The sequence below is a fragment of the Tiliqua scincoides genome, chromosome 6 (genome assembly GCF_035046505.1).
Source record: "Tiliqua scincoides isolate rTilSci1 chromosome 6, rTilSci1.hap2, whole genome shotgun sequence".
Lineage (NCBI taxonomy): Eukaryota > Metazoa > Chordata > Lepidosauria > Squamata > Scincidae > Tiliqua > Tiliqua scincoides.
Window position 1 is genome coordinate 19057846 of NC_089826.1, and position 13315 is coordinate 19071160.

Genomic DNA, 13315 nt, shown 5'->3' on the forward strand with positions numbered 1-13315 from the left:
GGCCTGAGGAAAGTGAATTCTGTTTCTGCTGGTGTGTTTGTATGTGTACCTGCACCTGAACCAGTTTGAAATATATGCAACTAGGTTTAATCAGCAAGTTCTAGCTAAGGGGTATCCTCATGTGGAAATGCGCATTTCAGAATGTGCCAGTAGTGAATTCATGGGAAGACAGGGTCTGCCAAAGGGGATCTTAGGAATAGGGGCTACATTGTAGGGTCAAAAACTAACCTAACAGCCCAATCTTAAGCCTCCCCAGCGCCCAGGGATAAAGCAGTGCCGAAATGGTGACATTTGTTGAATAACTATATACTCTGCCACTGCAAAAACGTTCTGAGGACAGGCACCTCTGTGTAACTAATGTTCTACATTAGCTGGTGGTCTTTGGAGGTTTGAAATAACAAGACACAACGAATGCTGAAAAAGAAAGGAGCAAGATTAAGATATTTGTATATCTTTTATAACATAATATGCAGAAAATGATTCCTGGCTTTATCCTTAACACTGCCCCACACACAACATAAAGGGATAAAAATGATGGCCCCGATTCTCCTTCCAAATATATAACATGTTACAAGAATCTAAGTTGTAAGAACTGTAAAATGCTAGATCAGTGTGGTCAGAGCATCTTTCCAGTTGCTCCCACAGTATGTGAGAAGCCAACAAAAAGTTTCACCCTGAATGCTCCTCTTCCAGCCTGCTTCAGAAATGGTAGGGTTGTTAGACTTAGAACAGTGGTTTCCAACATGAGGGTTGATACCTCCAGGGAAACCAGAACCACTGCATTCCACCTTGAGTGGCTACAGTAGTGACAGCACATCAGTGATCTTGCTGCTACCTTGAAAAGGTTTTTTTTTTTCCTTCTCAAAAGTACCTAGGGGTAGCACTTGTCATCCATTGTGAAACTGGAAATGAGTCACAATCTGCAGCAAGGAGCCATTTTGAGCACTGGAGAGGCCCACAGAGGGGGCCATGGGACCCCTGCATCCTCCAGATAGCAGGAGGGGCCATTGCCCCCCCACCCACAAGTACTTATAGTGTTCCTAACCATTGTGTAAAGGTGACTTAGAAAATGACTACGAAGATGAAATGCAGGAACATTACCTTTTCCCTGCATGAAGCAGCTCAAACCCTTCCCTGATTTTCTCAAAGGCCAATGTGTGACTTATTAATGCATCTGTATTCCATTTCTTTTTCATATAGTCAGAAACCAATTTAGGAAGATCGTCTTTTAACTTCCAACCTGAAGGAAAATATAAAAACATTGGGGGGGGAGGGGGGTCAGCTTGTATGTGCCACTTTAAGAAAGAGACAAATGGTTGAATTAAAAGAAGAAAGAATATTTACACCTAGACTACCATCCTGTTGTCCATGTTTGGCCTGTATCACTATATCAGATTTGGAATGCATTCCAATTAGATGCTATGTCTAGTAACACCTTGAGTTTGTAGCACAAGTTCAATAGCAAGCCCTAGTCACCACATAAATTAAACCAGGAATCAAAAAAGGCTTTGCTCATATGCAGGTAGGAAAACCTGAAACTTTTGGTTCTGCTTTGTTTTTCTCTAGAACCCTGATGTCTCCCTGCTAGAGATACGTACAAAATAGTGGCTCATGATGTGGACATACACTTCAAATTGTATGAAACAGAAGCCCCAAGAAACAGGGGGGCCTCCAAGCACACATGCATGTGCACATGCATACAGATATAGAGTGACTGTCTTGTGACCCAATTTAACCAATCCGCACCTCCAAGCAAGCACCCTAGCAGTTTCTTCCCTGTAAGAAGGTTTGTGGGATCAAAAGAGAGCTGTGATCCTGCAGGAGGTGCCCCCACCAGCACACAGGTTCCATAGCTCAAGTGACATGATTCAAGGGCTGCTACCTGTTTGAAACAAAAAGAAAAATAAACTCATTATGAAAGAGGCTTCTGCCCAGATTTTCACTTACACTGTTGAAAGCCATTGTATATGAAATGAATGGACATGGAGGACTAGTACGTTCTTGACTGAACAGACTTATAATCTCAATGCATACTGCCTGGTAGCCTCTAATATGAGTTGGAGATAGATAAACTTAGTTGAGAGAGTTGAAGGTGACTAAGGTACAGGTGGGACCTAGTTAGCTGTGGGGGTTTAGTTCCCAGACCCCCAATGGATACCAAAAACTGGGGATAATGAAATCGATGGTTTTTGGGCTCAATGGAGTCTGAAGTGTCTGGAGTCCGGAGTCGTTCTGAGCCTTGGAGTTGTTCTGAGCCTACCTGAAGCCTTTTTTCAGTGACTTCCGGTTTTCACTGAAAACTGGAAGTCACTGGAAAAGGCTCTGGGCATTATTCTGAACCTTGGAGGGGCCATGCGCAGTGGTGTGCGGCCTCTCCGAGGCTGAGAATACCTCCCAGACGTGACCTGAATGAGGTTCCATTTGTGTGTGGGAAGTCTTCAGTGGGGCAATCCACAGGTTTGGAACCTGCAGAGAGTCAAATCTGCGGATGCCGAATCGGCAGATAAAGAGTCCCCACATGCATTGTTACCCACGGAGTGCATATTCATTCCACGACCTTCTGTATCAATAAGTTTTGCAGATTTTTTAATGCTTCCAAAACCTGCAAATCCTGTTGAACCAGAGAGGACAGAGGGTGATAACAACAATATGTACAACTCAGGAAAAGATGTTTCTATCATAACACCTTCAACTCTCAAAAACTATTGTTGTCTCTGGTCACAGACACACATGGTTGTCACCTATATATGAACGCACTACTATATGTGAACCTGGTCTCCATTATTCATAATTTAACTTCATCCAAGTTAATCTATTGTAACAACTACATATAACATTTAATTGCTATACAGTGTAGCTATCAGAGTTTTAACTGTGGCTGATAGGCTGGATCTCATCACTCTACCATTATATCATCTTCACTGGCTACCCTTTCCTTTTTGGAAACTCTGAAGTTGCCCTCAACTACAAAATGGAAAATTGAGCCTGAGAGATGATTGTCAAGACAGGTCACACACCTGAGTGTCAGTGCGTCCAATGACTTCAAAAGCATAGTCCACACCAAGGCCAGTCATTTCCACAAGCACCTCCTGAATGGGCTTCTTGAAGTCTTGAGGAGAGATGCACTCAGTGGCTCCCAACTCTTTGGCCTTGGGAAACTTATCTTTGTTGATGTCAACTCCAATAATCCGGGATGCTCCCGCTGCTTTGCAGCCTATCACGACAGACAGCCCAACGCCTCCCAAGCCAAAAACGGCACAGGTAGAACCAGGCTGCACCTGCAAAGCAATATAAACAATGGTCCTGGACTGGGGCTTTGTTGTAGCAGGATGAGAGGCAAGGGAAAGAAAGTTGGGCATAATCAGGCCTGAGAAAATGTGGGGCAGACCAAAAGGGAACAGACACAGAGACAGAACGGAGCAGAATTCAGGGAAGATAACAGGATCAAGGCAATGGACAAACAGAAGGCATGGAGTAGAGTCAGGAGAAGGAAAAACAAAGGAATAGAACAGGAAGGATGGGAATAAAACACTGAATAAGGCAGGGGTGTCAAACTTGTTTCATATAGGGCGCAATCCTAATCCACTTTCCAGCACTGACATAAGGGCAGTGCAGCCCCAAGGTAAGGGAACAAACATTCCCTTACTTTGAGGAGGCCTCCATGAGTGCCACCCCACTGCAGGATGCAGCACACATCCCATTGCAGCACACATTGCAGCACGGACAAACAGAAGGCATGGATTAGAGTCAGGAGAAGGAAAAACCAAGGAATGAAACAGGAAGGCTGGAAATCAAATACAAAGTAAGGCGTAATCTCAATTTAGCCATTGACTTACCACCAGCAGCCTCTTGCTACTTCTTTTTAAAGGAACTGTTCTGCAGGAGGATCCAGTGGGAGCAGAGAAACTGACATCATGTCAGTTATGTTTGTCTCTCAAAATATCAGGGCAGAGCTAGAGGGTGATAGGAACCCCTTCTCCAGCAGGGAGCAAGCCAGCCCTTGTTTCACCTCTTCATTTACTAATATGAATTGATCTTTACCTTGGCTGTACGGATAGCAGCGCCAAAGCCAGTAGAAAACCCACAGCCAAAGAGGCAGACTTTATCCAGAGGTGCATCACTGTCTATTTGGACAATGGAAGCTTCCGGCACAACCGTATATTCAGAGAAGGTGCTTGTCCACAGGAAATGGTGGATCAATTTCCCTCGGCAGGTGAATCTGCTGGTCTTGTCTGGCATCAAGTTTTGAATAGGTTCACAGATGCTGTTGAAGAAGATTCAGAGTGGTCTGGTTCATAACCAATCAGTATTTCTGAGAAATCCCAACAGATAACCGAGGACTTGAACCAAACTTACTGGGACTTGAGGCAACAATTTCCTTTAGGACTCAAACAGCAGCCACATTCACCACACTGGGGGACACAAAGGGGAATGACCTTGTCACCTTGCAGGAAAAAGAAAAACCAAAGAAGCAACTCAATCCTAAAAAACTTCTTATGTTACGACTTCTGCATGAACATAAACTTCTTCATGAACAGAGCTCAAAGGCTTCGAAATGTAAAATAGACACAAGCATTATTAATGTTGATTCAGTTAGAGAAAACAGAAACATTGCTTTGTGTTTATTTTTTTTTAGATTGCAGTCCTGTAACCTACTTTAAGAATTTAGGGTCCAATCCTATCCAATTTTCTAGCATCAATACAGCTGCAATTGCCCAATGTAAGGGAACAAACTATTATTTTACCTTCTGTAAGGTAAGAGAACGAACTATTATTAAGCAGCCCCAAGGCAAGGCAAGGTAACAAATTTTCCCTTTCCTTGAGGAGGCCTCCATGATTGCTCACCCATTAGAGAATGCGTTACACACCCGTCGACACAACTGCATCAGTGCTGGAAAGCTGGATAGGATTGGACCCTTACTACCAATAAACTAAAAATTGGGCCCAAGCATAAGAAATTTACATAAGTCCTTTTGAAGTAGTGAAAAAAAGAGTGCATAAAATTGCAAGGCTGAGCATTAGATTATAATCATAGGAAGCCTCTTGGGAGTTCAAACTCTGTCATGTTATTGTGACATGGCATGTCACAGCAGAGGAGCTTAAAAAAATGAACGGACCAGAAAAGATGCTTTGATGTTGCATTACTACCATGGGGAGCCTTGATCCAGCTGTGTTGTGCAGTGAGGGGGGCTCTAGCGCTTTCCAGCTGCATCCTTTCTCTGCCGAAAACTGCCCACCTGAGTGACTGATTGCCACTCTAGAGGCAATTTTCTTAAAGGCACTTCTGGTACCTTGATGTTACCTTGGGCAAAAATGTCTTTCTTAGGGCACGATCCTAATCAATTTTCCAGCACCAAGGTAAGAGCAATGCAACTCTGAGGTAAGGGAACAAACATTGCCTTACCTTGAGGAGGCCTCAGTCGCTGCCCCTCAACTGCAGGATGCAGCACATGTCCCTCTGGTATAGCTATGCCAGTGCTGGAAAGTTGGTTAGGATTGTGTCCTTAATATCAGATTATATCACTTCCTATTATGTTACTACAAATCAGAGAACCCTCCCCCCCCACTTCCATATGCACCAACTTACCAGGCTTTACACAAGTGACCCCAGGTCCAACACTTTCGACAATGCCAGCTCCTTCATGGCCTGCAATTACTGGGTAATCTATGTTAGGAAAAACACCATTCACGACATGATCATCTGTCCGGCAGATTCCAGTGGCCACTATCTGTGTAGAAAATGCAGTATGAGATTTCTGTATTGGAACTGCTTAAGCTCAGTACATACATTCACCAGGAGCTGCGGTGAAATAAGAGGATGAAGGAGCAGTGCAAGTCCCCCCCAAGCCTTACTAAGAACCTCCCATTACCTCCCTCATCTACAAGTGTTTTCAGTTAGAATTCTGCCCACTTGATCCAGGCTGGATTTGACTGAGTAATTATGACAAGGAAGAGTCTGTGGCAGAGGCACACCATAAGACAATGGTTCCCAAACTGTGAGCCATGGTTCCTGGGAGAGCCACAGAAACCAGCCAGGGGAGCCTCAGAATTCTTGCAAAAAAAAACAAAAACAAAAAAACCCCACAGCCCCTGTACAGTATATAGGATTGTAGCCCTAATAGGGAGCCATGGCCAATGGCTCAGTAGGTCAAGGGATCCACCAGTTGAAAAACTTTGAGAACCACTGCCACAAGAGGTCCTCTGTGAGAGTTCCTCTTTTATCAGCATAATTTGGAACATTGCTGGACAGCCAAAAAAGTAAGAATTTTGTTGCACTTGGACCAGTGAGCATGAATGGCAAGCAAAGTTGTAAACCGGATTGTTCCAATTCAAACTGCAAGTGGGGAAACTCAGGGCTTTTGAAGTTCTAGTGGATTGTCTCTATCTGTAGTTCAATTGAGGAAATACTATATTTCCCTGTTTGATCATGTTGGATTTTTTTAGATTTGTTGAGCATGACTTGTGTCTTTTGCTGTGCTAGTTTCACTAAAACTAATTTTGAAATAGTGCCTGTTTCAACAGATGTGGCTGTTGCTTGCCCAATTCTGAATCCAAAATTGTTTGATGCAGAATCTAGAGTAGTTTTGGTTTTGTGTGATATGAACTGTGAACACACACAGTTTTTCCATTTCCTCTTTGCCGGCAGGCACCAACAAGGAAGGAAGAAAGTTCTTTTTAATATTTTCTGAGTATCTTACATTTCCCAGGACTATTAATCAGGCACTCAATGCTCCTCCTGCCAAGTGTTCACAGGTTAGGTATAAGGTATTCATACATTGAAATAACCATTCACATTAAGGGCAATAAACCCAACATCATTTTGAGTCAGACCTTTTACCTTTACTCGAACTTCATGAGCTCTTGGTGGTGCCACCTCCACCTCCTCCACAGAAGGTAGTTTACCTGCTTCCCAGATGACTGCCGCTTTGCACTTAATCACCTGTGAAAATGAACACCATCTAAGCAGGTCAAAACTTTTGAGTTTCACAGTGCCCTCCATAATGTCTGGGACCTAAATTACTTTGGTCTGATGATGCCATCAAGTCTGATTGGAGGAGCGGAACCTACCCAGGCTCTCCATTCCACCCCTTTACCTAAATAGACAGGTTTGACTGTTCAATGGCAAGTCAGCTCTTCTTGGTAGGCAGAACAGCTAGACAGCAAGAATTTTTTTGAATTCACAAATCTACTTGCTTGCTAGTAATGGAGTTGCAAATACAAAGAACAGCTGACTGCAAAAGGATGCCTTGGCACCAGTAGTGTAGCTAGAGGGGGTGCAAAGCACTAAGTAGTGTAGTTAGAGGGAGTGCAAAGCACTAAAGTTTGCTAGCTACACTACTACTTGGCACCTTTTTAGGCTGCTGAACTTGTACACAAGCACCTGTGGTGTAACAAGTATCTAAAAACAACGAAAAATATGCAAAAAAGGGGGGCATTCATCACAGGACAGGACTGTAGCTTCATGGCAGAGCACAAACTTTGCATGCAGAAGGTTCCAGGTTCAATTCTTGGATCTCAGATTAAATAATTTCAGGAAGATTTGGGGGAAATTATATGACAATAGAAAAAAATGAATGCACTGAAAGGAATATCCTTTCCTTTGAACAGAAGACTTTCCCCACTGGTTTCATATTATTTAACTTTTAAAAAGTAAGCAAGTACTAAAAGAAGAAAGTATAACTTTAAAATTTTGGAATGACGATTTGTTACAATGAACATCTCTATCATTATTTGTTTTTGTGTCCTGAATGGACATTTTGGCAGTTAATGTGTTAACCCCGACTAGTAGTTGGAATAATATTTTTTTTAACCAACATTTTAAAATTACATTTACAAAATGCATAAATATCAGAGGGCAGGTACAGCTGTTTCCTTTGTCACCACCTCTGTTCTCTCTGCACTCCCACATTCATAACACTCCCCCATCTCTTCCTTTGTTTGGATAAACTAATCAAAACTAAACATCTGGATTCCGTTGCTGCTGGCAACCATGGGAGAAAAGAAACGAGGAATGTGGCTGGAGTGAGATGGCATCTCTCAGGAATGGGTGGTTCTGCGCATTCAGGCTTATGCTCTTCCACAGAGTAAGGGGAAAGGAACATTGAACAGTTTCCTCTGTGAAAAGGAGGAAATACTTTATTTATTCAGTGAGCAGTCTGCCCCATCCTAATGACTGGGGTTGGTTTATATTACAAACATAAACTGATTTATGTATTAAAATTCTGCCCTGATGTTATCTTCTCCCTGACCAAAATTTTAAAAAAACTCTGGAAGATGCTCAGAGATATAGCCTATATAGAAACTAGGCATCACTCCTCCATAGTGCATAAGGGGACCTTGAATGTAAACCAGGGACTACACCCATAAATGCCTATGTACGTGGGACCTATTCATGTGGTCAATCTACTGATAAATATATCCACTCAGTAGGACCTACTTCAAGGACAACTCAAGATCTTCTGACTCTTGAGGTGATGTGCCACGTGGTACCTGTCTAATCTGGTGATGTGCCAGTCTCAGATCCTCCCACTTCCTAGATTCTGCAGAGCAGAAGAGGGAGTGTGGAGGCAAATAGAGTGGTGGGCTAGAATGCCAGTTTGTCTACTACTCATCCATACTTCCTCTATCATTCTGCCCCCCTCTTCTTTTTCCTATCTAGGGAGTGAGTGGAAGAAGAGGAGAAGCAGACAGAAATGGACGTGAGTGGGCAGACAGAGTGGGCCCTCCCCAATCATCCTTCATACAACCAGGAACCTGGGTGGACTCTCTCCTGAGCTTCTATGCCGCTCTGCCAGTGTATCCTCCCAGGTAATCAGTTTTCACTGAGTTGGTCCATGTACTCCTCCCTGGTACAGTTTACACCAAGCTCCAGAATATATCAATACACCAAAGGGGAGGGGGGCTCCTCCACAGGCATAGAATCACTGCTTCCTGGGCACCTAGAGACTGGTCCAAAATATTCCTTTGTTCCTGAAGATGGGTGAGCTCCCTCTGAGGTTGCCAAATCTCTAGAAGGTGTTCCTGGGCTCCAAACCAATGTTTGCAAGATGGGGGGTGGGTGGGTGGAAACATATAGTTGAGCAAAGGCCAATGAAAACTGTGTCTCTTCCCTTCCAGCCCTTCCTCCTTGACCTGGCCATCACAGTCATCAACAAGTCTGTTTGCTCCAGATCAGGAAGCTCCCAGGAGTTGGCTTTTGTTCACAGGTTCAGATTTGGTAGGCAAGCAAGATGCAGCCAGTCATGGAATCCCCCCCCCCACCAATGAAATAAAGTCATGGCTTTTCCCTACATAAGAACAGCCCCACTGGATCAGGCCATAGGCACACCTAGTCCAGCCTCCTGTATCTCACAGTGGACCACTAAATGGCTCAGGGAGTACATCTGCATCCCTTGCATCTGGCATCTGTCCCTAGCCAACTAGAGTGGATGGGGGGGGGGGTCCTGAAGCCTCTTGCCATCAGCCCAATTCACATGCTATGAGGCTGGCCTGCATCATGCTGTCCTGGCAGGCACCCAGAGCCATGCACACATGCCGACAGACTTCATGCAGTAAAGCAATAAAAAGCTTATCATGAAACAAGCTTAAGGCTGGGTCAGCATTTGAACCAGGTGCCACTTGGCTGAGAGCTGTCCCTCCAGCCACTATGCAGCATCAGCATGGTCTGAAAATAATAAGGTACTGCTCTTGTTCCCCTTCTTTTGAACCCAGAAGGGGAAGAATACATTGTCTCTGTTCTGTCTTTGCAGGATAAAATGAATCCACACCGGTAAAACCCACAGACCATTTCAATGGAAAATGGGGAATGTTCAACAGATTGCTCTAAAATGAAACAAACAAACAAAAACACTATCTAATATTTGTGCACATAAATACTTTAGCACATGTTCAGATGGAATGAGACACAGCTGTAAAAACAGACTTCCTTACCTTCCCTGCAGTGGCCATGTCTTAGGAACCTTGCCTTAAATCTGCTCAAACTCCTCTACAGGAGACGTCTTCTCTTGCCGATCACTAAGAGCCTGTTACAAACAAAGGATACCAAAACAATCCAAACTCCTCCACCCTGTGCAACACGCTGAATATAAAATCTATGATAGGCTAGCAGTGGAAAGGGAGGGTCTATTACAATTGTGAAATAGTGTTCTTTGATGGTGAAGGTCAGCCTCCAAAGTATTTAGTTTACAGTTAATCTCTCAATGGAGCAGCCGTCCAAACGCAACCATAATCAAGAGTCAGGAAAAGACAGGACTTCTTTTTTTTAAAAGAACAGTGCAGTTATGGATTTTCTGATTAGGAAATTGTAGATACTTACCCAAATCACTGTGGGCCTTGTTCTTTTGCTGAAGAGGTTTGCGCAACACACACCAGCTGTTTGGATATACAGTAGCGAAGTCAGTTTAAGTAGCTAGCATGAGCAGTTTCAGGCTGCAATCCTATCCACATTTACCTGGGAGCAAACCCTGTTGACTTTAATGATACTCAGTACTGAGTAGACATGCATAGGATTGTGCACACAGTTGAATAGCAGCTTCGCTTGTGGGGCTCCTTGCACTTTTGTGGTGCAATTTTTGTTTGAATGGTGATGCAATAGGAAAGAGTTTCATTCCCCCTCTATGTACCAGGGTTACAGGTCTTGGTGGCCCCTCCCCCCAGCTGTTTAACTGTGTAGGTCAAACATGTATTGGCAACCTTCAGTCTCGAAAGACTATGGTATCGCGCTCTGAAAGGTGGTTCTGGCACAGCGTCTAGTGTGGCTGAAAAGGCCAATCCGGGAGTGAAAATCCCTTCCACACCGGGAGCAAGTGCAGTCTGTCCCTGGTCTGTCTCCCTGGCTATGGGCCTTCCTTCTTTGCCTCTTTGCCTCAGACTGCTGGCAAAGTGTCTCTTCAAACTGGGAAAGGCCATGCTGCACAGCCTGCCTCCAAGCGGGCCGCTCAGAGGCCAGGGTTTCCCACTTGTTGAGGTCCATCCCTAAGGCCTTCAGATCCCTCTTGCAGATGTCCTTGTATCGCAGCTGTGGTCTACCTGTAGGGCGCTTTCCTTGCACGAGTTCTCCATAGAGGAGATCCTTTGGGATCCGGCCATCATCCATTCTCACGACATGACCGAGCCAACGCAGGCTTCTCTGTTTCAGCAGTGCATACATGCTAGGGATTCCAGCACGTTCCAGGACTGTGTTGTTAGGAACTTTGTCCTGCCAGGTGATGCTGAGAATGCGCCGGAGGCAGCGCATGTGGAAAGCGCTCAGTTTCCTCTCCTGTTGTGAGCGGAGAGTCCATGGCTCGCTGCAGTACAGAAGTATACTCAGGACGCAAGCTCTGTAGACCTGGATCTTGGTATGTTCTGTCAGCTTCTTGTTGGACCAGACTCTCTTTGTGAGTCTGGAAAACGTGGTAGCTGCTTTACCGATGCGTTTGTTTAGCTCAGTATCGAGAGAAAGAGTGTCGGAGATCGTTGAGCCAAGGTACACAAAGTCATGGACAACCTCCAGTTCATGCGCAGAGATTGTAATGCTGGGAGGTGAGTCCACATCCTGAACCATGACCTGTGTTTTCTTTTGGCTGATCGTAAGTCCAAAATCTTGGCAGGCCTTGCTAAAACGATCCATGAGCTGCTGGAGATCTTTGGCAGAGTGGGTAGTGACAGCTGCATCGTCGGCAAAGAGGAAGTCACGCAGACATTTCAGCTGGACTTTGGACTTTGCTCTCAGTCTGGAGAGGTTGAAGAGCTTTCCATCTGATCTGGTCCGGAGATAGATGCCTTCTGTTGCAGTTCCAAAGGCCTGCTTCAACAGGACAGCGAAGAAAATCCCAAACAAGGTTGGTGCAAGAACACAGCCCTGCTTCACGCCGCTTCGGATGTCAAAGGGGTCTGATGTGGAACCATCGAAGACAACAGTGCCCTTCATGTCCTTGTGGAAGGATCTGATGATGCTGAGGAGCCTGGGTGGACATCCAATCTTGGGGAGAATCTTGAAGAGGCCGTCCCTGCTGACCAGGTCGAAAGCCTTCGTGAGATCTATGAAGGCTATAAAGAGTGGCTGTCGTTGTTCCCTGCATTTCTCCTGCAGTTGTCTAAGGGAGAATAGCATATCAGTGGTGGACCTGTTGGCTCGGAATCCACACTGTGATTCTGGATAGACGCTCTCTGCAAGTACCTGGAGCCTCTTATTAACATATTTAATAAGTTGTTTTGCCCTTGGGAGATTTTTGCTAGTTTTAGTGATTTTCCTTCTTTTTTCTTTAAATATCTTGTACATTCTTATTTTCTTTGAAATAAATTGTTTTTAATCCAAAAGTCACACAGGCTTTCACTTCCACACACACACAACCACTTTCGCCCACACTACTAGGTTTGATTGCTACATAATAAGAGACTGCAGAACTGGATGGTTGAAGTATATTGGGTTTTTCTGTATTCTGCCCCTTTGGATTCAGATGGCTTGGAAGTGAGGCAGGATGGGAAAAATCCTTACCCTGCAACCGGTCACAGCAGGAAAATGTACAATAGGGTCACAAACTCCACATGGGCCCTTGAAGTACATGAGCTACATACCCAAATATCAGCACCACAGACTCTTTGCTGCTGACTAAGCAACTTGGGCCCAGTCTCTCTCTTTCATTCTAATCTACCTCAAAGGGTTGTTGTGAGAATAAAATGGGGGTGGTAAAACCATATACCCCCTGCGCTGAGTTCCATCAAGGAAGTATAAGATAAAAATGAAATAACCCATAATAAGTGTTCCCATGGCATTAGGGACTTTTCGGCTGTTGCAAAAAGCAACATGCAGGAGTGTGTAGGTTGGCTGCCATCAGAAGCAACAAGTGGCATGCGCTACATGGCAGCAGATGCTGGACACTAGCTTCCCTAGCTAAGATCACACAATAGGGCAGGAGTAGGTGGAACAGGGTGGTGATAAGGGCAGGGAAGGCAGATTGGGATTGGGAAAGGGTGGTTTCAGCACCAGAGAACACAAACTTAAACCCTTCCCGCGTTTGCTTCACTTTCATGGGTCCATGTGGATTTTCACCAGTGATATCATTGGCACAGGTCTGGATAGACTTACTGGGCCAGTAGGGGCATACCCTAGGACTAGGGAACAATTGTTCCCTTGCCCCAAGGAGGCCACTGGAGGCTGAAATTCCCCCGTGGATGCAGCAGGAGTCACAGTGTCACTGTATTTCCATACAGGTGGTTACAGTGAATTGGGTTGCAATTTTTTTTTTACATGAACTTCTGCAGCTGCACATACAATAAATTTTGTTTCTTTTCCTTTTGTCGCATATGTGTAAAATCTTTTATGTATGCTTTA

General features: G+C 44.6%; 1 protein-coding gene across 1 annotated transcript; it reads right to left on the bottom strand.

The window, feature by feature from the left end:
• Nucleotides 1-314: 314 nt before the first annotated feature.
• LOC136655301 (alcohol dehydrogenase 1-like) lies at nucleotides 315-10786 on the bottom strand. The gene is made up of 9 exons (XM_066631607.1): nucleotides 9931-10786; nucleotides 6839-6940; nucleotides 5588-5729; nucleotides 4357-4444; nucleotides 4042-4264; nucleotides 3018-3278; nucleotides 1747-1882; nucleotides 1102-1240; nucleotides 315-414 (listed from the first exon to the last, which is right to left on the bottom strand). The coding sequence occupies exons 1-9, from the start codon at nucleotides 9946-9948 to the stop codon at nucleotides 363-365; spliced, it is 1161 nt and encodes a 386-aa protein (XP_066487704.1). The 5' UTR covers nucleotides 9949-10786; the 3' UTR covers nucleotides 315-362.
• Nucleotides 10787-13315: the final 2529 nt, after the last annotated feature.

What these genes read in the sequence shown, in the direction of transcription:
- LOC136655301 (XM_066631607.1), bottom strand. An exon ending in CTGCTATCCGTACAGCCAAG is followed by an intron (nt 3,279 to 4,041) that starts GTAAAGATCAAT and finishes ATTGCTTTGCAG; the next exon opens with GTGCAGCCTGGTTCTACCTG. An exon ending in TTGGACGCACTGACACTCAG is followed by an intron (nt 1,883 to 3,017) that starts GTGTGTGACCTG and finishes TGTTTCAAACAG; the next exon opens with GTAGCAGCCCTTGAATCATG.